This window comes from Macrotis lagotis, chromosome 2 (genome assembly GCF_037893015.1).
Source record: "Macrotis lagotis isolate mMagLag1 chromosome 2, bilby.v1.9.chrom.fasta, whole genome shotgun sequence".
NCBI lineage: Eukaryota > Metazoa > Chordata > Mammalia > Peramelemorphia > Peramelidae > Macrotis > Macrotis lagotis.
This window is the reverse complement of record NC_133659.1, coordinates 220,841,450-220,869,428: the sequence shown is the minus strand read 5'-3', so window position 1 is coordinate 220,869,428 and position 27,979 is coordinate 220,841,450. Positions and strand designations below refer to the sequence as shown.

Below are 27,979 nucleotides of genomic sequence, written 5' to 3'. Positions count from 1 at the left end.
ACTCGAGAAGCAAAAGAACACCGACTAACAAGGTCCCCACAGCTCTGCACGGGTCAACCCCATACTCTAAGCCATTGCAAAAACATCTGCACAGCCGTTCCTACAAAAGGATGAGGACCAGTCCCGGGCCGGGCCGGGCCGGGGGCCGGGCCGGGCCGGGGGCCGGGCCCCGGGCCCCGGGCCCCGGGCCCCGGGCCCCGGGCCGGAGAGGGTGGTGGGGCGGGGCTGAGCCCCAACAGCACCATCCGGGCCGTTCGCTCAGCTCCTGACCAGGGTCAATGCAGCGGGAGCCTCCAAAGTCCTTACCTGAATATCCGCATCTGAGACCCCGAAGTCCAGATTGGACACCAGCAGCTTGCCCCCGGTCTCGACGCCAGCCCCGCCTCCAAAGCCGCTGTCGAACAGGTCGTGCTGCCACTTATCTGGAAGCTGTTTGGGCTGAAACAGATGCGAGGGTCGGTGAGCTTCTCCCCCGGGCCGGCCGGGCCTGGGGGCGCCTCCTTCCCCGCCCCCCGCGGGCCCCCACGTTCCCGCCGCCCGGGGCCGGCCCTGCTTCCCGCCCGCGGGCTCGCCATGAGGCTGCGGGCCCGGGGCCCCGGCCGGGCGGCCGCCAACAAAAAGGGCCTCGGGGGCCGGCGCCCACGGCCAGCCCCCCGCCGCCGCACGCCCCCGCGCCCGGCCGCACGGGGCCCGGCCTCACGGGGCCCGGCCCCCGGGCCCGGGCGCTCCCGGCCCCCGCTCTGCCCGGCTCGCTCACTCACTCGGCTGTAGGGCGCGGGTCGGTTCCTGCCGCCGCCCCCGGCGCCTCCGCGGGCCATGGCCGGCCTGTTCCGGATGGGCCCGCCGCCTCGGCTCACGCGGGCCGCCGCCTGCGCGCCCCCGCCCCCGCGGCCGCCCTGGGCTCCGGCCCGGCCTCGGCCCCGGCCCCCGCCGCGTCCGCCCCGCTGGCTCCGATTGAGTTTAATGATGTCGTCCAGGGACATGTCCATCTTGTCGGCCATGGCGGGCGCGGAATCGGGGCCTCGGCACGAACCGCGCGCGTCAGCACGCCGGCGCGTCACTTCCTTCCCGGCCGAGGCTTCGGGGCACTTCCGGGAAGTCCGGCCTGCGTCCCGCTGCCGGGCGGGGCCGGGGCTGGCGCTGCGCTCGGGGCTGGCGCTGCTTCCGCTGGCGGGCTGGCGGGCGGGCGGGCCGGGTGCGCCGGGAGCTGGCTCCTCCGTCCCACCTCTGCCGCGGGCAGCCGCGCCCGGGCCCTGCGGCCCCTTTTGTACTCGGCTCGAGGGCGTCAACGGAAGCGCGCGAGGCAGGCGCGAACTCAGGTGTCCGCCGGAGCCCGGGTGTTAACTCAGGGGGGCCTGGGCCGGGCGGGCGGGGGAGGGCGACGGGCCCCGCGGGGGGGTGGGGCGGCGGGGCGCACACGCGTGGGCGCCCCCAGGGCGGTGCGAACCCCAAGGGCCGGGGCCCCGACAGTGGGAGCCCCGGGCTCGGCCCAACCCGGGGGGCATTCCGGGGAGGGGGCCCCTCCAGAAAGGCCGAGGGCACGGATTAAAGGTGTGCCGCCGCTCCCTCCGGTAGCTGACCCAGGAGAACCCCATCCTTTTCCTCTGAGGGGAGACTTTTTTAGTGTCCTAGTGTTTTTTCCATAAGTCAGCGAAGCTTTGATGAATCGTTTGTTGAATTTCGGGGATACTCAACTAAAATGAAACCACCCTTGCCTTCGGAGAGCTCTCATTGTCCTGGCATGGTGGTCGCGTGCCCATCCTAAGACAAGGCTGCCCACTTTTCTTTTTTCCCTAATTCCTGCAGAGCTGCCTTCTGTCTTCAGACACCGGCAGTTCTGTCCTTGGAGATGGGCAGTTTTTTTCTGTGAGGCACTGGGTTTAAGAGGACACACAATACTAAGTATCCAGTGTCAGTCTAGAGATGAATGTGCATCTAGCCCCGGTCCTGGACTCAGGAGGACAGGTGTTCAAATCAGACCTTAGACACGTTCTAGCTGTGTGACCTTGGGCAACTCACTTCACTTCCAGGGCCATCTCCGGTCATCCTGATTCATATCTGGTCCCTGGACCCAGATGGCCCTGGAGGAGAAAGTGAGGGTCATGCCTTAGCACAGCACCTCCTCCCTCAAATTCAATTCATGTGCTTGTCATGGCATGACCTCTCTGATGTCCTGGTCCTCCTCAAGACCAAAGGACAAACATCAATTCTTGGACTTCATAGTTTTCTAATATATCCCTTTCTTAGTATTACAGGAAATCGTCCTCTAGCAAACCTTTGAAAGCAAGTTGTCCCCATTTTAAAGCCAAGGAAATGGGGCTCAGAGAAGTGGAGATATTTCACAAAGATCACATGCTTTGCAAATCTTGAATGGGAAACCTGGGTCTTCAGGAAGTGGTAGAATCTAGAATACTCCAGGAATGTAATTTAGGAACAGTAGTTTTTAGGGGAGAATTCAATTTTGAACAATTACTTTATTTTTTTATTTACTAAAATATGTTTTATTGTTTTATCATTGATTCTTTTAGTGTACAAAATTTTCCTTAAGCCTTATCTCACAGGAAGGAGGAAAGGAAGGGTGTGAGTAGACAGAATACAGACATCTAGAAGGTGAGCGATCTTTTCCCCTCCATCTTTTGTCCCAAGTCTTTTTTTTTGATGCCTTATAGTGATCTAATTTACTATATATGTTCTTTTATAGACAAGTATGGACATACACATACATATTTTTCTCCATGTGTGTATACACACACACACATATACGCAGTTGGTAATTAAATGGGAAGTTTTGAAGATATGCAGCATATTATGGAAAATTGCAGCTGACTTCTAAAGAAAACAGAAAAATCAATGACATAAATGCATAAATACCTATAGTACTATTAATCCATTTTATTACTTTACTCTCATACACATTCATACATAAATTTATTATAAACAATTAAATTTTATTGAAAGTTTCCCTGAGCTGTATCTTATACACACTTCCCAAGACTGCTGTATAGCATGTTTTAAAAAGTGGAAGTTAAAAACAATTGAAAACTTTTGTGCTTTTCAAAAAAGACCTTAGGAAAGGCTTAGTGAATCATAAAATCAAATTCCTATCAAGTAGGTAGCTCTCTGTTTCCCCTTTGTCCTTTTAAATTTTTTCAATGCTTCTTGGAAATGTCAGGCTTGTTTCTTAACAAGAAAGAACAGGGAAGGTGAATCTTCTCTGGGGAAGGCCTTTGTATTTTTGAACTTCAAGTAGATGAAGGTCTAGTCATCCTCAACATTGGCATTCTGGGTGCCAGATCCATGAGAATATGAAAAACCAGAATAGCTGGTTATAACTTTTATTTTTAATAGTTCAGATTATATTTAATACAAAAAGCAAAACAACACACTGTATCTTTTAAAAAGTTGTAATTTCTATAGGAGAAAGAATAGTATCTTGCACATTTTGCAGCTGCCATGGAGCTACAGTGACTGCTTCACAGATTTCCTTCTACAAATAGCAAGATATAGTGATCACTGCAGGAGAAAATCATATGACTGTGTTTGGATGGTAGAGAGACAAAGAAAAGGTGATTCCCAAAAGTACATAGGGGAAACTTTAATAAAATTTAACTATAATAAATTTATATATGTATACTTATGGTTGTAAATGATTAAATAGACTAATAATACTATAAGTACTGATTATTTTGTTTTCTTTACAAATTCAAATCATGTGCAGTTTTCCACATTATGCTACATATTTTCAAAAATTTCCATTCAATTGTCGATGATTAATCTACAAATAACCAAAATTGGAATGTGAAACCCTTGAAGGTCTCGGAATAACTATTTCTAATGAGCTCCAAAATTTTCTTGAAGTCAAAAAGATCATGCCTTTGGTGGTGATATCTCTTTAAAGATACTGTTGTTCCCATAAATTTTTTGTTGAATTTTGAGTCTCTTGAATGAGGAATAAAAACAAAGACACTAACACACTTAGTTGCTGTCTTTACCCAGGACTTTCACATGGAATGAATTGTCACACTCAGTCTCTCCTCTAGTTGGCGTCCTCTCCAATCTATTCAACAAACTTTTTCCTTCCTAGGAGACAAACTCACTTACCATGAAGGTTAAGATTAAGTGTTGGAATGGTGTAGCCTCCTGGCTTTGGGTTGCCAATGATGAGAATTGTGGTATTTGTCGAATGGCTTTTAATGGCTGTTGCCCAGACTGTGAGTACATCTGTCTCATCCTTCTGCCCTTGCTTTCATACTATTTTCATTTGGATTTTTTCATTATATTCATTTTATAGGTATAAAGGAAATTTTCAACAGTCAACCAAGACTATGATGCTTTTGCAAAGAAAGTAGCATATCAAACTTTTGACAGAAAAGATAGCCTCTCAGTTCTCTTGACTGTAGAGCCAATGCTCTTTCTATTGACCCATGCCTTTCTGATTTACATTTGTATAATACTTTACAGTTCAGAAAGTTGACACACTTACAAAAACTGAGTGGAATATGTAGCATGAGTATTGTTATTATTGAATTTTTTTACTAGATCTGTGATTTCATTAGGACAGAAACTTTTTTTTTTTTAGCTTTTCTTTGCAAGGCAAATGGGGTTAAATGGCTTGCCCAAGGCCACAGAGCTAGGTAATTATTAAGTGTCTGAGGCCGGATTAGAACTCAGGTACTCCTGACTCCAGGGCTGTTGCTCTATCCACTGTGCCACCTAGCCACAATGTAAAACCCTGCTTTGCAATTTATATTCTTAGAAAGTTGCTTGGGGTAACATTTAGCCTAAGGTCAATCACTATGTAGTGAAGTGGGACTTTAACTAGATCTTACCATCCTTAAGATCTGCTCTCTATCGTCTATAGCTTGATGATTTACATCAGAGATTATGGAATACTGGTCAGAAACAGTTTTATAGAGCTAAACAGACCAGCTCATGGTCACCTATTAGGAAAGGATACTAGGTATCTGTGAGTAGGATGAAGGGGAGGCCTCTTTAAGGATACTCTGAAGAAAGAGAGCTGGCTTCTTATCTGTGCTTGTTTGAATAATTTATGCTGTGATTATATGATTCTGTTACTGAGATAGAGAATAAGTACTCTGGTTCATTCCAGTTAGGAGAATAACCTCCAGGGAATTGTCCTTCTATACCCTATCTTCTTTCCAATTCCTTTTTTTTTTGCAAGGCAATGGGATTAAGTGGCTTGCCCAAGGCCACACAGCTAGGTAATTATTAAGTGTCTGAGGCTTGATTTGAACTCAGGTACTCCTGACTCCAGGGCTGGTGCTATATCCACTGTGCCACCTAGCTGCCTCCAATTCCTTTTTAAAATTTTTTTTGACTTCTCCTTTTCTTCCTAAATTAGTACCCTCCTTGACTTAATAAGCCTCTCACAGAATCCACATACTCTTGTTCTCTTATGGAAACTACTACAATGGAGGACCATAGATATAGAGATGGAAGGGACCTTAGATGTCATTGAGTCCAATCCCTTCATTTTATACATGCAGAAGAAAGATCCAAAGAAGGTAAATGACTTTTCTAGGGTCACATAGCTACTAAATATCTGAATTAGGTTTTAAACTTAGGTTATCCTGATTTAGATTGAGCATATTTTCCATGCTGATCTTTCTCCATTCTCTTCTTTTGAGGCCAGTTCAGATACTATCTCTTTCATGAAGTTTTCCCAGAACTTTCCTTCCTCAGACCTTGGGCAGCTTTTTGTTGCTACCCCTTGACCAATCTTTCTCTCTTTTTTGGGGGGGGGGGCAAGGCAAATGGGGTTAAGTGGCTTGCCCAAGGCCACACAGCTAGGTAATTATTAATTGTCTGAGACCGGATTTGAACCCAGGTACTCCTGACGCCAGGGCCGGTGCTTTATCCACTACGCCACCTAGCGGCCCCTACGTAGTATTTTATTTAGAATTTTTGCATTCATAGTCATTAGTGAAATTGGTCTATAAATTTCTTTGTGTTGCTCTTCCTGGTTTAGTTATCAGCACCATATTGATTTCATAAAAGGAATTTGGTAAGACTCCTTTTTTACCTATTATTCTGTATAATTTATTTAATATTGGAATTAGTTGATTAGTTGGTAGAATTCACTTGTAAATCATAATGAACCTATCTCTTAATGTGAAATTTAGTACTGTTAATAATTCAGTGCAAATACTTTCCAGGCTTTAGTTGATAGAAAACTCTCTGTTTTTCATTTTCTTTTCTCCCCCCCCATATTTTATATTATTTTTTCTCCCCCCCCCATATTTTAGGTGTATCATTTGAGGATGTGAGCCAGGAATTTTGGAAGTTACCTGCATACTTTTTATAATCAAACTGAAATGATGCCAAATGCACTAAAAAAGTTGTTAATCTTTTCATATTAGAAATATCAGAGTGATATTTGACCTTTTCTTATCTACTATATGTAGTCAGATATCAAATTCTGTCAATTCTATCTTCCAGCTATCTCTTAATATCCATCTCTTCTTCACTATTCACAAAGTAACTAACCTGGTTTAGGCTATTGTCACTGTCATTTGAACTACCAGTCTGGGGGCGGCTAGGTGGTGCAGTGGATAAAGCACTGGCCTTGGAGTCAGGAGTACCTGGGTTCAAATCCGGTCTCAGACACATAATTGCCTAGCTGTGTGGCCTTGGGCAAGCCACTTAACCCCATCTGCCTTGCAAAAACTAAACAAAACAAAACAAAACCTGAACTACCAGTCTGTCCTTCACACTAATATCAAAATAACTTCTGATGCATAATCTGATTAAAAAACAAAACAAAGCAGAATTAAGGTCTTCAGTGTGTTTCAGACTATCTTTCTAGCCTTATTCTCCTTCATGTGATTTCTGTTTTAGCCAAACTGGACTACTATGTTATCCCCTTACTCTTGCTGCCCTTTCCTACTATTGTTCATTAGCACGAGGACCCCCCTATGTGTTTAGTATGCTACTTCTACTTCTTTTACTGTTAAAAAACTATTCAAGATGAGCTCAGGCTATGAAGTTTTGACAACTGAGAAAATATTTTTTTTTTATCTTTTCATCCTAGCACCTTAAAAAGTATTTGTCTATAACAGAAATAATAAAAATTGACATTTATATGGAGTTTTAAGGTGGGAAGAGGTTATGTGATTTTCCCAGAGTCACACAGTAAGTAATGTTTGAAACAATCATTATTTCTTCTACCCTGGTTTTTACCTAAGATGAGTAAGATAAGTTAGCAGTTTGTTCTACTACTTCTGCCACCCCTAGACAGACTTGCAAGTTGTTAAAAACTACAGCAGGTATTTTTCTATTATTGACTTCTGTTGTGACCTAGTAAAAAGAGCAGTAAACTTGTAGACAGAACCTGATTTTGAGTCATAATATATAAGAGTTCATTCCACAAATGTTTATTATAAAGTACTTACTGATTGTATGGTATTGTACTAGATGTTAATGTGTACAGAGTTTAGATAACATTGAATGGTGAGGGGCCAAACACCTCAAAGACTTCAGAGACAAAGTTAGTCCTCCTTAACTGTGGAGGTAATTAGGGTTAAAGTTGGCAGTAGAAGAAAAATTGGATTTAGAGTTAGAAGGCCTTGTTTAAATCTTTGTTCAATTTACTAATTGTGTGGTATGGGCAAATAATTTAGATTCTTTGGGCTTCAGTTTTCTCATTTGTCAGTTGAGAAAATGGGAGGGAATTGAGCTCTTAAAGTTCCTTCCTCCTTTTAAATCCTATTGTACTATGATAAGAAACCTTTCTGCCCTCACCAGATTATATTCTATTTGGGGAACACTTGGTAGGTAAATTGGTTATGAGAAAGGTCCTAGAGTAACCTTAGGTTTTCCCACAAACACTCTTAAAAAGTTTTTTAATATTCATCAGAAGAAAGAATGATTAAGAAAATCAGAAAGAAATGACAGAACTGCAAAAGAAAACTCTCAAAAGTCTGTGGGAACTTTGAATAAAGCCATGAAGCCAGACTGGTGCCTAAAGTCAATGTTGTGATGTGATATCTCTGAGGTGGGAAGGAGGGAGGGGGAGACAGAGAGAGAGAGAGAGAGAGAGAGAGAGAGAGTGTGTGTGTGTTTGTGTTTGTGTTTGTGTTTTTCTTTATTCACTTGGGATCTTCCTAAGATCCTAAAACATCCTAGAAACCCACTCCAAGAGTCTAAATGTAAAGTTCCAATGTAGAAATTTAGCCTGTAGATAAAAAAATAAACAAAAATAAGTGCCAAATACAGTGAAGCAATACTATGGACTAGGGGAAATCCATGAGGTAAACTTGGGAAAAAGTATAAGTAAAGCCTTTGAAAAAAAAAAAAACAAACTTCTTGACCACAAAGACTCCAGGAATGTCTTAAGTAAGCAATTAAAGTTGAAATTATGAGATTGGAGCTGAAGAGAAAAAATTGAAAGGAGAATAATACTTAGGATAGAGAGTAGAAAACTACTGAAATTGTAGAATTTTTGAAAAATATCATGGAGCAACTGGAACTCAATGATCCCATTAGATAAAAAAGAAAAATGAGAAAAAAGTAAGACTATTTTTAAAAACAAAAGAAAATGTAAGGTATTTGCTATTAAAGCAACTAACCTGAAAAATAGGTCAGTGAGACAACTCCCAAAAGAAACCTCAGATTGAAAATTTCTATGCCAAAACATTCAGGAGGAATCACTTAAGTTTACATTGAAACTACTCCAGGGGCAGCTAGGTGGTGTAATGGATAGAGCACTGACCCTGAAGTCAGGTGTACCTGAGTTCAAATCCTGCCTCAGACATTTAATTACCTAGCTGGGAGGCCTTGGGCAAGTCACTTAACCCCATTTGCCTTGCAAAAAAAAACCCCTAAAAAGAAACTACTCCAAAGGAGAGAAAGTCTTGAAGTACCATTTAAAAAAAAAATAAAAGGTTTATAACTAAGAATGCTTTACCATAACAAAACAGTACAATTCTATGAGAAATAAAATACCCTACTAGAATAGAGGCCTTTGAAGGTTTCCTAATGTAAAGATCATAGCTTGAAACTAGAAATCAAGGAAGGTTAAATCCATTCAGAAAATTAGAAAGGATCAAATATTGATAAAGATTTTAATTCTAAAAGAGGAAAAAGATATAAAATCTCATTATCTCTTGGTTTCACAGAGAAAGTAAAGTAAAATATTGGGTCTGATTTGGTTTTGTTCCATATTCAAGTTTTAAGAAAAGGGAAGATATGAAGGAAGAAGTGAGAGGAATTTATTGTCAGAACAATTGGAGTATATAAGAAGAGTGAAGAAACATGGAGGAAGAGAGGGAGAGGAATCTCTTGAACACAGTCATTTGAGAGTTGAGCATATAAACACAAAGTGGTGGAGAAATATATCAAACTCAGTAGTGAACAAGGCAATGGCAAGGAGATGGGGTTAAAGGGAGGTTAAGAATTGGTAAGGGATGGGTGGCTAGGTGGCACAGTGAATAGAGCATTGGCCTTGGAGTCAGGAGTACCTGAGTTCAAATCCGACCTCAGACACTTTAATAGTTACGTAGCCATGTGGCCTTGGGCAAACCACTTAACCCCATTGCCTTGAAAAAAATCTAAAAAAAATGATAAGGGAGGGGTTGTTAGGTGGTGCAGTTGATAGAGTACTGGCTCTGGAGTCAGGAGGACCTGTGTGATCTTGGGAAGTCACTTAACCCCCCCCCCCAATAAAAAGGAATTGGTGAGGGACATTCAGAGAAAGAATTATGAAATCTGAATGCACATCAAAGCACTATCTTTACCTTTTTTAATTTTATTTTTTGCTTTTCTCTTTTGGTTTCCCTTTTTGTTCTGATTCTTTCACAATCTGACCAATAGGGAAATATGTGTAACATGATTGTACATTTATAACCTATATCAGATTGCTTGCTGTCCTAGGGTGGGAGGAGGGAAGGTGAGAGGAAGAAAACTTTACAAAAACGAATGTTCAAAATTATCTCTACATATAAGATACATATAACTATAAACTTAAGTATTCAATATTGGAAGGAAGATCATAAAGGGATTAATCAAAAGGAAAACAGCATGAGAACCTATGAATAGAGTTTGGAGTAGATGAAGAAAGGAAGGGTGGAATTTTGGAATCAGACCACTTCAATTACAGATTCTTAGTATGACCATATTTTCTTTTCCACCTTGTTTTGTGAAAAAAGATTAGGTCAAAGTATTAGAAGGGAGGAACAATAAGAAATAGGTAATTTAAATAATCTGATATCAGAAAAAGAAAATAAAGAGCTTATAGAGGAACTACCAAAAGAAAAAACTGTAGGGTCAAGTGTCTTTACAGTTGAATTCTACAAAACATTCAAATAACAGTTAACTTCAGTATTACCTAATTTTTTTTGCAAATGAGAAAATAAAGAGATCTTTTCAGTCTCCTGTAAGCCACATATACTTCTGACACTGAAGAGAAAGAAAATTACAGGCCAATATTAGGAGTGAATATCAATGCAAAAATATTGAATAAAATCTAAATCTAAATAAAAAGATGAAGCTACATATAGAAAAAACATAAGACTAGGTTGGATTAATTTGAAGTTGAATTATTAGGAAAACTATATTATAGCTCATTAATAACAAAAATAATAGAAATCAAGTTATATCATTCGATACAGAAAAGGCTTTTGATAAAATACATCATTTAAATGCTATAAGCCACTGAAACCCATAGCCTTGCAAAAAAAAATGCTATAAAAGCATAGCAATAAATGGACTTTTCCTTAATGTGGTAAAACTAAGAGCCTTATCTATGATAGTGAACCACTGCAATTATATCCATTAGCATCACTATTATTGATGTAATTCTAAAAATTCTAGATAAAGCTATGACATTAATAAAAGAAGTGAAGGAATAAATATAGGGGAAAGAAAAAAACAAAATTACTGCTTTGGGAAGATGAAATGATGACTTAAAGAACTAATCAACTAGAAAAATTAATAGAAACAATGCAGTGTATAAAGTAAACCCACAGAAATCTTCAACCTTTTTGTTCATTACCTCCAGATATTCAAGGAATACGAATAGGCATTTCTCAAGGGAGAAGATCTAAACTAAAAAGAACCATGTGAAAAAAAATGCTCAAAATCATTGAGAATGAATAAAATCATTTATCAGAAACTATGCGGGGCAATTGGGGTATAGGTTCAAAAGTCAGACTCTGCTCTCAAAAGAACTCGCAGTTTAAGGGTGGAGTGGGATTGGCAACACAAAGGAAGCTGAAAGACAGATGGAAAGGTTCTCCATCCCATTTATAAAGGACAAGGACAAAGCAAATGGTAATGCCTCTTTGGTGTCATTTCCACTGATAGAATTCTATTGTTTCCTAATGTTGATAATGCCAAAGCAGTGGGCAGGCTTGCATCTTCAGGGGCTACTTCCCAGGGGTAGCTGCTAACCCTGGGCCAAGAGCATTACTATTCCCAAGGCTTTGTGGCTCAGAATCCAAGGCTGCCTTTGAGCAGGATTTGAGAGGAGAGGGTATTCGTAAAACACTGGTTTGAGCATGTCAGTCCTATCCAATAGTAGTGACTCTTATCACCTCCAAATCCTCTTTTTGGCATTCCTAGCCCTTAAGCTTCCCAGTCTTCTTAACACCCTGTACCCCCTCTGCCATGTATCTGCCATGTACTTTTTGATCCAATGATACTGACTTCCTTGAAGATATCCTCATCTCTTGACTCCTGGCATTTCTTTATGACTGTCACCAGGTCTTGTCTTCTTTGTCTACTGTCCCTGGCTTACTCCTGGCCAAACCTCATTTACAGGAAACCTTTCTCAGCTATTTGTCATTTTAATGTCTGACCTCTCTTAATTATTTCCCATTTTTCCAGGTTAGAGTTTGTGCAGATTGGTTGGGCAGTAGATGTCATTTGCCTCTTGTATTCACATTGTGAGGATTGAAGGCAAAATAGGAGAATGGAGCAGGTAGAAATTGCAAAGAAGTAAATTTCTATCTGACAAGTAATGTGTTTTTTTTTAACTTAAATATGAAAAGACAAAAAAATTCCATTTAAGTAGCATAGCATAAAAAGAAGATTCACTATAAAACCATGAATTTCCACTTCACATTATTTTACCATATTTTGAAAAATTTGGAATAAACATTAAGCAGCATCTTTTTCAAAGTTATCCTGTCTTCTGTTCTTCTAAGTTTTCTTTTGTTTTCTCCCATGTACTTTTTTTCCCCTTACCTTCCTCCCTGCCCTTGAGAAGTCTGTCATTAAACACATATATGTATAAAATCATACAATACAGTTCTTTCTCTGGATTTGGATAACATCTTCATAAGACCTTTGTAGTTGATTTGAGTATTTGTAATACTCAGAATGAATTAATTATTCATTTATTCTGAGAGCAATATTGTTATTTCTTTATACAATATTATCTTCATTTTGCTCACTTCATTTTTGATTATTTCATGCAAGTCTTTGCATGTTTTTTCTAAAATCAATCTGCTCATTATTTCTTATAGCACAGTAGTATTCCATCAGTTATATACCAACTGCAATTTGTTTAGCTATTCCCAGTTCATGGCCATCATCTCTATTTCCAGTTCTTTACTACTTATCAAGAGAACCACTAAAAATATATATTTTAAAATTTTTCTTTATTTAAGGCAGTGGGGTTTGGTGACTTGCCCAAGGTCACACAGCTTGGCAATTATTAAGTATCTGAGGGTGGATTTGAACTCAGGTCCTCCCGACTCCAGGGCTGGTGTTCTATCCACTACGCCACCCAGCTGACCCCTGCAGATTGCTCTCCAAAGTGGTTGGATTAATTCACAGTTCCATCACTAGTGAGTTAGTGTCTGAATTTTTCCACATCGTCTTCAACAACTGTCATTTTTCTCTTCTTTCATTTTAGCCAATCTGATAGGTGTAAGATGATATCTTAGAGTTGTTTTAATTTGCATTTCTCTAATTGATAGTGATTTAGAGCATTTTTTATATGATGATATGTAATTTTGATTTCTTCATTGAAAAATTCAATTCATATCCTTGGACCATTTATCAAATGAGGAATGGCTTGTATTCTTATATATTTGACTAAGTTCTTTATATAGTTGAGATATGAGATCTTTATTTGAGAAACTGTTTATAAAATTTTTTTTCCTGATTTTCTATTTTCCTTCTAATTTTGACTACATTGATTTTATTTAATATACATATAATAGAACAATATAAATGTAATAATATGTGTAATTAATAATATAATTGCATAAAATAAATGCAAGATAATTAAATATGAATATAATTAAACTTATATTTAATTTAATGTAATTGCTCTCTGTCTATTTATTCATAAATTGTTCTATCCATAAATATGATAGATATGATATGTTCTGTGTTCTTTTAATTTTCTTATAATAATAATCTTCTTTTATATTCAGGTCACATATCCATTTTTGACCTTATCTTAGTAAATGGTAGGAGATATTGGTCTGTGTCTAATTTCTGCCAGACTGCTTGCCAGCTTCCCCAACATTTTTTTAAACCAAATAATGAATTCTTACTTCAAAAGTGTAAATTTTTACATTTGTCAAACACAAGGTAACAAATACATATTTGCTGCTGTGTATTATGTATCTACCCAGTTCCACTGATTTATTTTTCTATTTCTTTGTCAGTACTAGATAGTTTTGATAATTACCACCATATCGTATAGTTTAAGATGTGTACCGCTAAACAGTTTTCCTTTGTTTTTTCTCCATCAATTCCTTTTGTTTTTCCAATTTAATTTCGTTTTTTTTTCTAGCTCAGTAAAATAATTTTTTGATAATTTAAATATAATGTTGAAGTAGGGTCCAGAGTTCCCCTGCTTCAATGTCATTGAATAAATATTTTTTTTAGATAAAATTGTCATTTTTATTATATTGGTTCTGCCTATGAACAATATTCCTTTTTTTTTTTAGGTTTTTTTTGCAAGGCAAATGGGTTTAAGTGGCTTGCCCAAGGCCACACAGCTAGGTAATTATTAAGTGTCTGAGACCAGATTTGAACCCAGGTACTCCTGACTCCAAGGCTGGTGCTTTATCCACTATGCCACCTAGCCGCCCCAACAATATTTCTTTAATTTAATCTGACTTTATATAAAAAGTATTTAGTTATGTTCATGTGGTTCCTAGGTTTGTGTTGAGGGGTATAGTCCCAGATATTTTATGCTTGTCTGTAGTTATTTTATTTTATTTTTTAAATTTTTTTAAATTTTTATTAAAGATATTATTGAGTTTTACAATTTTCCCCCAATCTTGCTTCCCACCCCCACCCCACAGATAGCACTCCGTCAGTCTTTGTCTGTAGTTATTTTAAATGAGGTATCTCTTACCATCTCTTCTTTCAGGGTCTTGTTGGTGACATAGAAATGCTATTGATTATATGGGTTTATTTTATATGCTCCTACTTTGCTGAAATTATTGTTTTACTAACTTTCTAGTTGTATCATTAGGATTTTCCAAGTATATCATCATATCATTTGTCAAAAAAGAGATAGTTTTATTACCTCATTGCCTGTTCTGATTCCTTCAATTTCTTTTCTTCTCTTAATTTCTTTTGCTAGCACCTCTAATACAATATTGAGTGATATTGGCAACAATGGGCATCCTCATTTCACTCCTGATCTTATTGGAAAGGCTACCTTATTCCCTATTACAAATTGCTGATGGTTTTAGGTGGATGCTTTGTATCATTTTAAGGAAAAATTCCTTTATATCTGTTCTTTCAAGTATTTTTTTTTTTATGTTTTTGCAAGGCAAATGGGGTTAAGTGGCTTGCCCAAGGCCACACAGCTAGGTAATTATTAAGTGCCTGAGACCAGATTTGAACCCAGGTACTCCTGACTCCAAGCCAGTGCTTTATCCACTATGCCACCTAGCCACCCCCTTTCAAGTATTTTTAATAGAAATGAATGTTTCATTTTATTAAAAGCTTTTACTGTATCTATTGATATAATCATTTTTGTTACTTTTATTATTGATAAAATCAATTATGTTAATAGTTTTCCTTATGGTAAATCACCCTTGCATTCTTGGTATAAATACCACTTGGGTCACAATGTATAACCTCAGTAATATGTTGCTGTAGTCTCCTGGATAGTATTTTATGGGGTTTTGGGGTTTTTTTTTTTAGTTTTTTTTTTTTGCAAGGCAAATGGGGTTAAGTGGCTTGCCCAAGGCCACACAGCTAAGTAATTATTAAGTGTCTGAGACTGGATTTGAACCCAGGTACTCCTGACTCCAAGGCCGGTGCTTTATCCATTATGCCACCTAGCCGCCCCTAGATAGTATTTTATTTAGAATTTTTGCATCCATAGTCATTAGTGAAATTGGTCTATAAATTTCTTTGTTTTTCTCTTCCTGGTTTAGTTATCAGCACCATATTGATTTCATAAAATGAATTTGGTAAGACTCCTTTTTTACCTATTATTCCATATAATTTATTTAATATTGGAATTAGTTGATTAGCTGGTAGAATTCACTTGTAAATCAAAATGAACCTAATACTTTCCCCTCCCTTATCTCCTCACCCCCCCACCTCACTTCTTTAGTCCAGGCCTGCACCATCTAAATACCTTTTCCCTAGAACATTATTAGTCTTCCCTTTCACCTAATTGCCAGAGTGATTTCCCTAAAGCATAGATCTCACTGTCACTACAGTGCTCTCTAGATACTTGTAAACTCTCATTGTTCCTTATTACCTCCAAGATCAAATATAATGTCTACCTTCACAGGAGCTCCTGGGTGGCACAATGGATACAGCACTGACCCTGGAGTCAGGAAGACCTGAGTTCAAATTCAGCCTCAGATATTTAATATGTATTTAGCTGTGTGAACTTGGGCAAGTCACTTAAATCCATTGCCTTGCAAAAAACAAAAAGCAAATAACAAATAAAGCCATTCACAAGCTTCTTTCTACCTTTCCAATATGTTTTACACTTCATCTCTTTCCCTCTACTGACATAGCCTACTTGTACCTCAAACAACATAGCACATCCTTTCTGACTGTCCCTAGTGCCTAGAAAGCCCTCTCTTTTCACCTCCTTTTAATTTCTTTGACTTCCTTCAAGATCCAGCTCAGATCTCACCTTCTGCAAGATACAGTTCCTAGTCAGTCAAGTCAGTAAATTTTAAAAGCCTTCCATATATCAGGTACTTTTCTGGGGATACAAAGAAGGGGGAAAAACAGTCTTTGCTCTCAAAGTGCTCACAGTCCAATAGGCAAGACAACATGCAACTAAAATATACAAACAAGCTATATACAGGTTATATTAGGGATAATTAACAGAGAGAAAAGACTAGAATTAAGAGGAATGGGGAAATAGGTAGAATTGTAGCTGGAAACTGAAGGAAGCCAGCTTCTCTTAGCTACTATGCCTTCCCCTTCTGAGATTATCTTCTATTTATTCTGTACATATCTTGTATGTAAACAGTCATTTTCATGTTTAGCTCATCCATTAGAACATAAGCTCCTTGAGCACAGAAACCAATATCAAGGTCATTTTGGGGGCAGAGCCAAGATGGCAACAAGAGAGGATCTTCTCTTAGTTGCTATCTCATAAAACTTACAAACTAAGGACCCTAACTAAATTTTCAAGAGACAGAACCCACAGAGGGACCCAGTGAGGCAGTTCTTCTACTCAAGGTAACCTGGAAAAGAGCAGAAAGGTTCTGCTTCAGGGGTTGGAGGGGCAGCCTGCCAGAGCGAAAGAACTTCAGCCTCCCAGAGGCAGCCCCAGGGTGCTGGGAACTGTGGCACACAGCAGCGAGGGAGTTTCCTGACCTATACCCCAGGGAGCACCTGGCACAACTTGGGGGAGGGGGGAATCTCTGCCAGAGGGAGCATGTGAAGCCCAGCCCTCAGGACACACAGTGAGCAGCCTGGCCAGGGTAGCCCAGATCCAAGAAACAGAAGCAGGTGGAGCCAGTAAGCATGAGCCCCCAGGGCATGAGCCCATTGAACCTAGGGAGGGGAGTGGAGAGGCTGCAGAGCTTTGCCCCTGGAACAGGACACTGGGGTTCTGACCACATTCAGATCCTGATCGCAGTCTAGGACTCCCATTGAACAGCAGGGACCCCCCACCTCAGCCCCATGGCAGAGGGGGCCTATTATTGACATTCACAGACCAGGAGGGAAGACAGAGCCTCACACACTGAGATCCTTGTGGGAGTGTCCCAAAAGCTCAGGAAGCACCCCAAAACCAGGCTCAGGCTGGGAAAATGATCAAGCAGAGAAAAAAAGAGGAACACCATTTGATAAATATTTTGCCTGTGATACCAAGAAGGATCAAAACACTTGGTCTGAAGATGAGGAAGCACAAGCTCCTGCATCTAAAGACTCCAAGAAAAACAGAAATTGGGCTCAGGCTGTGACAGAGCTCAAAAAAGACTTTGAAAATCAAATGAGGGAAAGTTAGAAGAAAAACTGGGAAAAGAAATGAGAGAGATGCAGGAAAAACATGAAAATGAAGTCAGCAGCTTAGTCAAGGAAATCCAAAAAAATGCTGAAGAAAATAGCATGCTAAAAACTAGCTTAGGTCAAATGGATAAAACAGTTCAAAAAGTTACTGAGGAGAAGAATGCTTTAAAAAGCAAAATTGGCCGGCTGGAAAAAGATAAGAAAGCTCTCTGAGGAAAATAAATCCTTCAGACAAAGAATAGAACTCGGGGAGATTGCTGAATTTACGAGAAATCAGGACTCAATACTTCAAACCCAAAAGAATGAAAAATTAGAAGAAAATGTGAAGCATCTCATTGAAAAAAAACAACTGATATAGAAAACAAACTTAGGAAAGGTAATTTAAAAATTATTGGAATACCTGAAAGTCATGATCAGGAAAAGAGCCTTGACATCATTTTTCAAAGAATTACTACAGGAAAATTGCCCTGATATCCTAGAAGCAGAGGGGAAAATAGAAATGGAGAGAATCCACCAATCTCCCCGAGAGATAAAAAAAACCAACCCCCAGGAATATTGTAGCCAAGTTCCAGAGCTCCCAAGTCAAAGAAAATATTACAAGCAGCCAGAAGGACACAGTTCAAATACCCTGGAGCTGCAGTCAGGATCATACAGGACTTAGCAGCAACTACATTAAAAGCTCATAGGGCTTGGAATATAATATACGGGAAGGCAAAAGACCTTAGAATGCAACCAAGCATCAACTACCCAGCAAGGCTGAATGTCCTCTTCCAGGGAAAAAGATGGACTTTCAGTGAACCAGGGGAATTTCAAATGTTCCTGTTGGAATTGCCAGAGCTGAACAGAAGGTTTGATCTTCAAATATAGGACTCAGGTGAAGCATGGAGATTGGAGAAGGGGAAAATATGAGGGAAAATAATGATGATGAACTGCATGTATTCCTGTATAGAAAAATGATACTGATAATACTCATGAACCTTCTCAATTAACAGAGCAGGTAGAAGGAGCTTTTATAGTTGAAGCACAGGAGAAGGCTGAATTTGAAGATAAAATATGGTGCAAAAATGGAGTCAATAGAAAAAAGGGAAATGTAATGGGAGAAAGAAAAAGTAGAGGGGGAATAGGCCAAGATATTTCATACAATAAGATTTTTCTTGATTAGAATAAGCTATTGCAATGATATAGAAGGGGAGAAGGTGAGGGGGGGATGAGGGAACCTTCGCTCTCATCAGACATGGCTAGGAGAGGAAACAGCATATATATTCAATGGGGTATAAACATCTGGAGTAAGAAGGAGAGAGGGGGACAGGGGGAAGGGGTGGGGATGTGAATGAAAGAGGAAAGGATGGACCATGGGGGGAGAATGGTCAGATATAACACATTTTCTTTTTTACTTCTTGCAAGGGGCTGGGATTGGATGGCCTGTCTGGGACCATAGGGCCAGGTGGATGCTGGGCCTAAGGGGTGGTATGGGGGCTTGGGGCCTCTTGGCCCCAGGGCTGGGGGGTCTGTCTACTGCACCACTCAGCTACCCTACAGCAGAGTCAGAGTGAAAGGAGAGAGAAAATATAATACATGGTAGTGGAGAAATACTAAAGGAGGGAGTTGCAATCAGCAATGGCAATGGTGGAAAAATATGGAAGTAACTTTTGCCATGGACTTATCATAAAGAATGTGATCCACCTTAGACAGAGTTGGTGGTATTGGAACACAGACTGAAGCACATTTTTTATTATTATTTGGGGGGGGTGGTACAGGGCAAATGGGGCTGGGTGGCCTGCCTGGGGCTGCATAGCAGGGTGATTGTTGGATGTTTGAGATGGGATTTGGACCCGGGTGCTCCTGGCTCAAGGGCCAGTGCTCTATCCACCACCCAGCCGCCCCTACTATTATTACTATTTTATTTTATTTTGGGTCTTTTTTCTTTTTTTTGGTTTTTGCAGGGCAGTGGGTTTGGGGTGGCTTGTATGTCACACAGCTGGGTAATTGTTGGGTGTACGGGGCCGGATGTGGGCTCCGATGCTCCTGGCTCCGGGGCTGGTGCTCCGTCTACTGCGCCACCTGGACATACCTACAATTATTACTATTATTTTTTAATTTTAATTTTTTCTCTCCCCTTTATTTTATCGCTCAAGCAAGTCTATATTTTTTGGGGGAGGGGGTATTTTGTTTACTCTTAAGCAAGAATATTTTATTTATATATAAAAAATTTGTACAAAATGAGAATAAATAAATATTAAATTAAAAAAAAAGAAAGGGAAAAATAGAAACTAATATCAAAGTACTATAATAGGGGTATCTGGTAGAGATATCTATGAACTGCTAAGCATGAATGAGAATAATTTATACAATGATAACATAGAGAAAAAACTTATTTTATCAATTGGGGTGGTAATGTTGGGAGGGATGTACACAAATACTTAACTGAAAAAATGAAAACTATCAAAATGCAATTTATAGGGCTTTAATATTTTATTTTATTTTTAGGTCTTTTCAAGGCAAATGGGGTTAAGTGGCTTGCCCAAGGCCACACAGCTAGGTAATTATTAAGTGTCTGAGACCGGATTTGAACCCAGGTACTCCTGACTCCAGGGCCAGTGCTTTATTCACTGAGCCACCTAGCCGCCCCCAATCTAGTCAATTCAAGCATTTAAGTACCTACTCTGTGCTGGGGTGCTGTATTAAATCCTGGAGTGGTAGTTCCATAAATTTTTCTAGTTCTTACCTTACTTTGCAGTAGAGGAACCTAGCATTTTGGTAATTGTTCCCTTTCTTAGGACATGACATTGTTGTTGGCTCTTTTTAGTTGTGACTGACTTTTTATGACCCCATTTGAGGTTATCTTGGCAAAGATCCTGGAGTAGTTTGCTATTCTTATCTAACTTGTCTTTCAGGTGAGGAAACTGAGGCAATAAGGGTAAGTGACTTCCACAGGTCACATAACTAATGAGTATCTGAGGCTGGATTTGAACTCAGGTCCTCCTGACTTCAAGCCCATTTCTCCACCTGTGTCTTATGGCATGATATATATTTACATTTTAGTTATGCCATAATTAGCAATTCCTTATTCAAAGGACCACTCCCCTTCTTCTGTTTATAATTTTTAATTCCTATGAAATGTTGCTCTAAATGAGTTTTATACATTTAGATGAGATCCTTTTCCTCTTTCTTTGCTTTCCTTGGGGGTATTTGCCTACTAAAAGTGTGACTGGGTCAAAGAGTATGTAATTTTGGAGCCTTCATTCAAATTGTTTTCCAAAATGGTTTGACCAGTTCACAGTTCCACCAACAGTGTTCTTGTGTTCTTGTTTTCTCTCTCATTTTCCCTTTTTGTCATTTTTGCTAGTCTGATGGGTATGAAGTAAGACTTCAAGGTTTCTTTATTTGTAGTTCTCTAATTTTAGGTCATTTAGGGCATTTTTAAAATGATTGTTGATAACTTGGATTTCTAACTTTGAAAACTATCTTATATTTAATTGAATCAGTTTTCAGTGAGCATTTAAATAACCTGCTATGTTCTAGGCATTTTACCAAGGGTTGGGATGGTAGTTTTGTAAATTGTTCTGCTTCCACTCTACTTTGTATCATAGGAACCTATAGTTTTTGCTAACTATTACATTAATTTTACCAAGACTTAGGAAACTGGAAAGTTTTTCAGACATTTCTTAGAAGGATCTGTCAGCAAAGGACTTACAGATCAGTATACATCCTTGGATCTAGCAATACCACTACTAGGTCTGTATTCCAAAGAGATACTAAAAAAGAGAAAAAGACCTTCATGTACAAATATGTTCATAGCAGCTTTTTTTTTATAATGATAAGAAATTATTTGGAGAATGGCTGATCAGGTGGTTATATGAATATAATGGAATATTATTGTTCTATAAGAAATGATGAGTAGGCTTTTTTGCAATGGGTTTGCCACCAGGACACAGGTGTTGTGAAAACCATTGCTAAACCTCCACAGAAATGGGCAAGAAAAAGACTCACATTAACATTGTCATTATTGGACACATAGACTCTGGCAAGTCCACTACTACTGGCCACCTCATCTACAAATGTGATGCAATAGATAAGAGAACCATTGAGAAGTTTGAGAAGGAGGCTACTGAGATGGGAAAGGGCTCCTTCAAATATGCTTGGGTCTTGGATAAGCTGAAGGCTGAACATGAATGTAGTATCACTATTGATATCTCCCTGTGGAAATTTGAGACCAGCAAGCATTATGTGACCATTATTTATACTCCAGGACACAGAGACTTTATCAAGAACATGATTGCAGGCATCAGGCTGACTGTGCTGTCCTTACTGTTGCTGCTGGTATTGGTGAATTTGGTGGTGAATTGGTGAATTGAGCTGGTAGCTCAAAGAATGGGCAGACCCGTGAGCATGCCCTTCTGGCCTACACACTAGGTATAAAACAACTGATTGTTGGTGTAAACAAAATGGATTCCACTGAGCCTCTAGACAGAAGAGATAATGAGGAAATTGTCAAGGAAGTCAGTACCTGTTTTTTTCTCTTATTTTTTTTTTAGGTTTTTGCAAGGCAAATGGGGTTAAATGGCTTGCCCAAGGCCCCACAGCTAGGTAATTATTGTCTGAGGCCAGATTTGAACTCGGGTACTCCTGACTCCAGGGCCAGTGCTCTATCCACTGCACCACGTAGCTGCCCCATCAGTACCTGTTTTAAGAAAATTGACCCCAACCCTGACACAGGAGCTTTTGCGCCAATTTCAGGTTGGAATGGTGACAATATGCTGGAATCAAACTCTAATATGCCTTGGTTCAAGGGATGGAAAGTCACTTGTAAGGATGGCAATGCTAATGGAACTACACTGCTTGAAGCCTTGGACTGCATCCTGCCTCCAACTCGTTCAACTGACAAGCCCCTTCATCTTCCCCTCCAAGATGTCTACAAGATGGGCAGTATTGGTACTGTACCTGTTGGCTGAGTGGAAACTGATGTGGTAAAGCCAGGAGTAATGGTCACCTTTGTCCTAGTCAATGTTACAACTGAAGTAAAATCTGTTGAAGTGCACCATGAAGCTCTGCCTGGGGATAATGTTGGTTTCAATGTCAAGAATGTGTCTGTCAAAGATGTATGCTGTGGTAACATGGCTGATGATAGCAAGAATGACCCATCTATGGAAACTGCTGGCTTCACTGCACAGGTCATTATCCTGAACCATCCAGGCCAAATTAGTGCTGGCTGTGCACCTGTTCTGAATTGTCACACTGCCCACACTGCTTGCAAGTTTGCCGAACTGAAGGAGAAGATTAATCATCATCTGGTAAGAAGCTGGAAAATGGTCCTAAATTCCTGAAATCTGGTGATGCTGCCATCGACATGGTCTCAGGCAAGCCCATGTGTGTGTGTGGAGAGCTTCTCTGATTAGCCTCCTCTGGGTTGTTTTGCTGTCAATGATATGAGGCAGACTGTTGCAGTTGGTGTCATCAAGGCAGTTGACAAGAAGGCTGCTGGAGCTGGCAAGGTCACAAAATCTTCCCAGAAGGCTAAGTGAATATTCTGTACAACACCTGCCACCCCAGTCTTAATCAGTGGTGGAAGAATGGTCTCAGAACTGTTTGTCTCAATTGGCCATTTAAGTTTAATAGTAAAAGACTGGTTAATGATTACAGTGCATTGTAAAAGCTTCAGGAGGAAAGTAATGTTTTTGTGGATCATTTGTTTCATGACAGTTTTAAGTTAATAGATTTTAAAATCAATAATTTTTAAATGGAACCAACCTGACCAAAAATCTGTCACAGAATTTTGAGACCATTAAAACAGTTTAATGTGGAAAAAAAGAAAAGAAAGGAAATGATGAGTAGGCAGATTTCAGAAAAACCTGGAAAGAGTTATATGAACTGATACTGGTAAATTGAGCAGAATTAGGGCAACTAGGTGGCGCAGTGGATAGAGCCACCGGCCCTGGAGTCAGGAATACCTGAGTTCAAATCCGGCCTCAGACACTTAATAATTACCTAGTTGTGTGGCCTTGGGCAAGCCACTTAACCCCATTTGCCTTGCAAAAACATTAAAAAAAAAATTTAAAAAATTGAGCAGAATCAGGAGAACATGGTATTCAATAACAACTGTGATCAAAGAGAACTTCCAAAAAGAATGGAAATGCTATCCACATCCAGCTAAAGAATTGTGGGGTCTGAATGCAGACCAAAGAATTCTATTTTCACTTTTTTTAATTTTGTTTTTTCTTTCTTACGGTTTTCCTTTTTTTTCTTATTCTTTCACAGCTTGAATAATAAGGAAATATTTGTAACATAATTGTTCATATAAAACATATTTGATTATTTGATATCTTAGGGCAGAGGAAGAGGGAAGGGTCTGAGGGAGAAAACTTAACAAAAATGAATATCAGAAATTATCTTTATATATATAATTGGAAAAATGAATCAATAAAAATAAAAAATTGTAATAAAAAAGATATCTGGCATCAACATCATTTTTATATTCCTTGGATACAGAATTCAGTATTGCAGTAGGCAGAGTGGGGGATATCACAGAAATATAGTGTGGAGAGACAATAATATATACCTATGAAAAAGACTTAATAGTTAACTAAGAATAGTCTCCTACTCCTCAGTCTCTTGTGATCTGTTTCATAAGATCCAGGACATTCTTTCTTTCTGGCACCCTGGATAAGAAAAAGAGTCTTTGAGATCCCAGTGGACAGTCACTCGTAGACTTGATTAAAAAGACTTGCTTCTTCTCTTTTGTTTTCCCTGAAGATTACTCTTTATTTCAGTCTCAATATTATTTATGAGTTACCAGTGGGACTACATTGGCTCTATATAACTGTTCTAAAACTCAGAACAATAATTTGCACTCTTGAAGAAAATTCTGTTTTCACAACCAGGCATTTATTGAGCATATTCTGTGTGTGTGTGCTGAGAGGTATATAAAAACAAGATAGATAGGAAAGGGCAGCTAGGTGGTACAATGGATAGAGCACCAGCCCTAGAGTCAGGAGGACCTGAGTTCAAATGTGGCCTCAGTCACTTAATAATTGCCTAGCTGTGTAATCTTAGGCAAATTACTTGATCCCATTGCTTTAAATAATTTTTTTTTAAAAAGATAGAAAAGAGAAGGCATTAGAATTTGGAGGAATGGGGAAAATCTTTCTTCATTAGATGGTTTTTTAGCTGGGACTTGTAGGAACCCAGGAGGAAAGAGCATTGTAGGCATGAAGACAATCAGAGAAAATGTCTGGAACTAAGAAATTAAGTTGTCTTGTTTGAGGAATTCTAGGAAGGGTTAGGATATGTGCTAGGTTATGGACTTGGAACGTCAAACAAAAGATTTGCTCTTGAAGATGAGAAGGGAACCTTTGGAGTTTATTGAGTAGAGGAATGATTAAGACATTCCTGTGTTTTTAAAAAATCTCTAGTAGCTGAATGGAAGTTAGGTTGGAGAAGAAAAAACTCCGGACCAACCCAGCATCGGACTATTGAAATGTTCAAGGTGTGAGGTGATGAAGACCATGTGGGAGAGGAGACATACTTGAGAGTTGTTGTAGAGATGAAATTGACAGGCTTTGGCAAAATTGGATCTGGATGGGGGTTGGCTTTGTAAGGGGCCAAGAACACCTGGATTTCCAAGCCTGAGGGGGCTATGAGGTTGTGGTTCCCTTGACAGAGGAAATGGTTTTGCTTTTTGAGATAAAATTGACAAAAATTAGGAATCAGGAAACCAGGACCCCCAACCAGAGGTATTTCTTGAGGTTTCATAGAAACTCAGTTGGAAGGATTCTTGTATTAAGTAGGAAATCCTTTCTTCAGCATTCCAAATGAGTTGTCAGTTTGAAGACCTTCAGTGTTCAAAGAATCCAGTGGCAATATCTTTGATTTTTTTAAAAAAAGTTTTATTGATGCTTTAATTTTTACATTATAATCAGTATCACACATCCTCAGTGAGATTTCCCTTTTAACAAAGAAAAATCAAATCAGCAAATGTTCTAGCCAGACAGTTGTTAAGAGTAATACTAGATATACAAAGATTAGAAAGGAATACTTGCTTATATTTTATAAGAGGGAGACCATGTATAATGAGGGTATAATGAAAACAAATTTGATACTGGGAGCTGGGGGAAATCAGGAAAGGTTTCATGAAAATGGTGACACTTGAGCTGAAGGGAATATATTTCACACATGGAAGAGAATCAGAAAAGGGCATGGAGATGGGAGATGGGAGTATCCTAACTGAGGAACAGAAAAAAAGGTAATTTGACTGGATTGTTACAGTGCATTGAGTAATATATAACAAAGCTAGACAGGTTGTTTGGACCAACACTGTGAAGTGTTTTATATATCTAACAGATTTTAAATTTGATTCCAGCAGCAATAGGAACCACTGGAGTTAGATCTGAATTTAAGAATAAAATTTGTCAACACACACACACACACACACACACACACACACACACACACACACACACCCACTATGCTAAGATTTTTTACAATTATTAGTTCTTTTGATCTTCACAACCCTTTGAGGTTGGGGCTATTACAATCCTCATTTTACAATTGATGAAACTAACAAAAACAGATAACATGACTTGTCTAGAGTTGTGTAGCTAGTGAAAGTCAGGTCAGTTTTGAACCCAGGTCTTCCTGACTACAGACTCATCTTTAATCCATTTTGACACCTATTTTGTATGGATTAGAGAGAAGAGGTGGGAATTTGAGATATCTTGGAGATTTGATAGGTGAATGGATTTATGGAATGAGAAAAAAGTAAAGGTCAAAGTTAATACAGGTGTCTAATCTGGGTGGGTAGTTTCTTCAACAGCAAAAATAAAATTTGGAAGAGAGGTGGATTTGGAGGGGAAAGGAGAGGGAGCATGGGGATGGTGGTTTCTATTTGGTAATGTTAAATTTGAGCTATCCGTGGGACCTCTAATTTGAAATATCTAGTAGGCATTTTGTAGAAAATAACTAAAAACTGAAATAACAGAAAAAAATGAATGATTGTATTGGGGCTCAAGAGATTGCAAAAGCATCCAATTAACATTATTTGACCATCATAGTCACATTTTGTACCACAGTCCCTTATCTTTCTGAAGAAAATTGGTGGTTTCATTTATTATTTGCATTTCTCCTAAGTGATTAGAAACAATATTTCATATATATATATAAAATATATATGCAGTGTTTTTGAGAATTTTTGTTTATATTCTTTGACCTGTTAATTCCATATAATGTATTAGATCTAGATATCTTAGCTGCATTAATTTTGATTTTCCAACTTTTCAATGTCACCATTTCACTTTTGAATGTTAAAAAAATCACTAGGAAATTTTTTCTTATGCCAAACCTAAATGTGCTTTTGAAATGTGCTATCCAGTCACCTACAAAGTCTTTCTTCTTCACATAAACTGCCTCAACTCTTTCAACCTATCATTGTTATTAACCTACCATCCTGTTCCTAGAGATGGAGGAGAAAAACATGGAATTTCTATGAATGAGGGAAAATCAGAACCAAAGAAATTCTTCAATGATCTCTTAAAGCCCCATTGTAATATTATTTTTCCTTGTTAATTTATTTATTTGCATTTGTAGTTTATTCTCCAGAACATACTAAGAAGATAGGGCTAAAAGATTTTCTCCAATTTCTAGGTGGAGTAATATAGTAGCTCTGAATTTAAAGCAGAGGCAAGATTTCTCATTTCTTAATAACTTACTTTAGAGTATATGGAATTTCTGTCTGCAAAAAAAAGCTTGATTGGGAACTGGGCTCTCATGTAGTCTCAGTTTAAAAGGATATGCTTGCTTTGTACATAGTAAACAATAAATGTTTGAATTAAAGATAAAAGAATAACATTGTTGAATTTATTATAGTCAGTAAATTATTACTTTAGATGACAAACTTGCTTCTTCCCATCTAATTTTTCTTTTTTTTAATGACAGGTAAGGTGCCTGGGGATGATTGCCCCCTTGTCTGGGGACAGTGCTCACACTGTTTTCACATGCACTGCATTCTCAAGTGGCTTAATTCTCAACAAGTACAGCAGCATTGTCCCATGTGTCGACAGGAATGGAAATTCAAGGAGTGACTGATACCTTCTGTGATATCTTCTACCTGTCATGTGGTGAAGAACTCTGTAACCTTGGGGCTTTTAGATCCCAAGCCAAAAAAAGGGGTCATTTTTTTATACTCCTGTAGGCTTTGGTCCTTTTAACAGGAACCTTGAGACCACCCACATAATAGGAAGGACATGGGGGAACAAGGTGGGCACACAGTCACTTTTCCACCTATCATGTGTTTCAACCCTCTGTTGTAGTGGATAGAAGTTGGAATGGTTTACAGGATTAGTCTTCTTTGATTATTAGAGGGTTGGAAAGAAGACAGGACTTGATTTTGTTTTTTTCCATTGACAGTGTTGAAACTTTTTATCTTGAGAACTAAAACTCATTAAACTATTTGAGCCTTGCTAAAGGCCCCTGGGGCTCCCAGTTCTTCACTTGATAGGTTTATAAATCTTTGATGTGTCTTGATATGAAAATACTCATAAATAAACATTTCTGTGAAACATCA

The 27,979-nt window shown here is 39.2% G+C and overlaps 2 protein-coding genes and 2 pseudogenes across 4 annotated transcripts in view; 3 read left to right on the top strand and 1 right to left on the bottom strand.

Annotated features, from left to right (window-relative positions):
- Positions 1–1,154, bottom strand: part of ALYREF (Aly/REF export factor) — a 3,815-nt gene extending 2,661 nt beyond the window's left edge. The window contains exons 1-2 of the mRNA XM_074224874.1: positions 762–1,154; positions 307–438 (exon numbers count right to left, since the gene is read on the bottom strand). Coding sequence (XP_074080975.1) covers positions 307–438; positions 762–1,001 — 372 coding nt within the window. The 5' untranslated portion in view covers positions 1,002–1,154. The remainder of the gene's footprint in view (positions 1–306; positions 439–761) is intronic.
- Positions 1,124–27,979, top strand: ANAPC11 (anaphase promoting complex subunit 11). 3 transcript variants are annotated; one of them, XM_074224876.1, is made up of 4 exons: positions 1,124–1,319; positions 2,529–2,610; positions 4,085–4,211; positions 27,352–27,979. In XM_074224876.1, exons 3-4 carry the CDS (start codon positions 4,103–4,105, stop codon positions 27,495–27,497), a joined length of 255 nt encoding a protein of 84 aa, XP_074080977.1. In that variant the 5' UTR covers positions 1,124–1,319; positions 2,529–2,610; positions 4,085–4,102; the 3' UTR covers positions 27,498–27,979. The 3 variants fall into 3 exon arrangements, with proteins under 3 accessions (XP_074080977.1, XP_074080978.1, XP_074080979.1); XM_074224877.1 differs by lacking the exon at positions 1,124–1,319 and adding an exon at positions 1,424–1,551; XM_074224878.1 differs by lacking the exon at positions 1,124–1,319 and adding an exon at positions 1,424–1,571.
- Positions 18,930–21,975, top strand: LOC141514236 (elongation factor 1-alpha 1 pseudogene; annotated as a pseudogene).
- Positions 21,975–22,946, top strand: LOC141514235 (elongation factor 1-alpha 1 pseudogene; annotated as a pseudogene).

Excerpts from the sequence above, each read along its gene's own strand:
- ANAPC11 (XM_074224876.1), top strand. The coding sequence starts at position 4,103 with ATGAAGGTTAAGATTAAGTGTTGGAATGGTGTAGCCTCCTGGCTTTGG. Across the intron at positions 4,212-27,351 it reads TAATGGCTGTTGCCCAGACT|GTAAGGTGCCTGGGGATGAT; the intron begins GTGAGTACATCT and ends TTTTAATGACAG.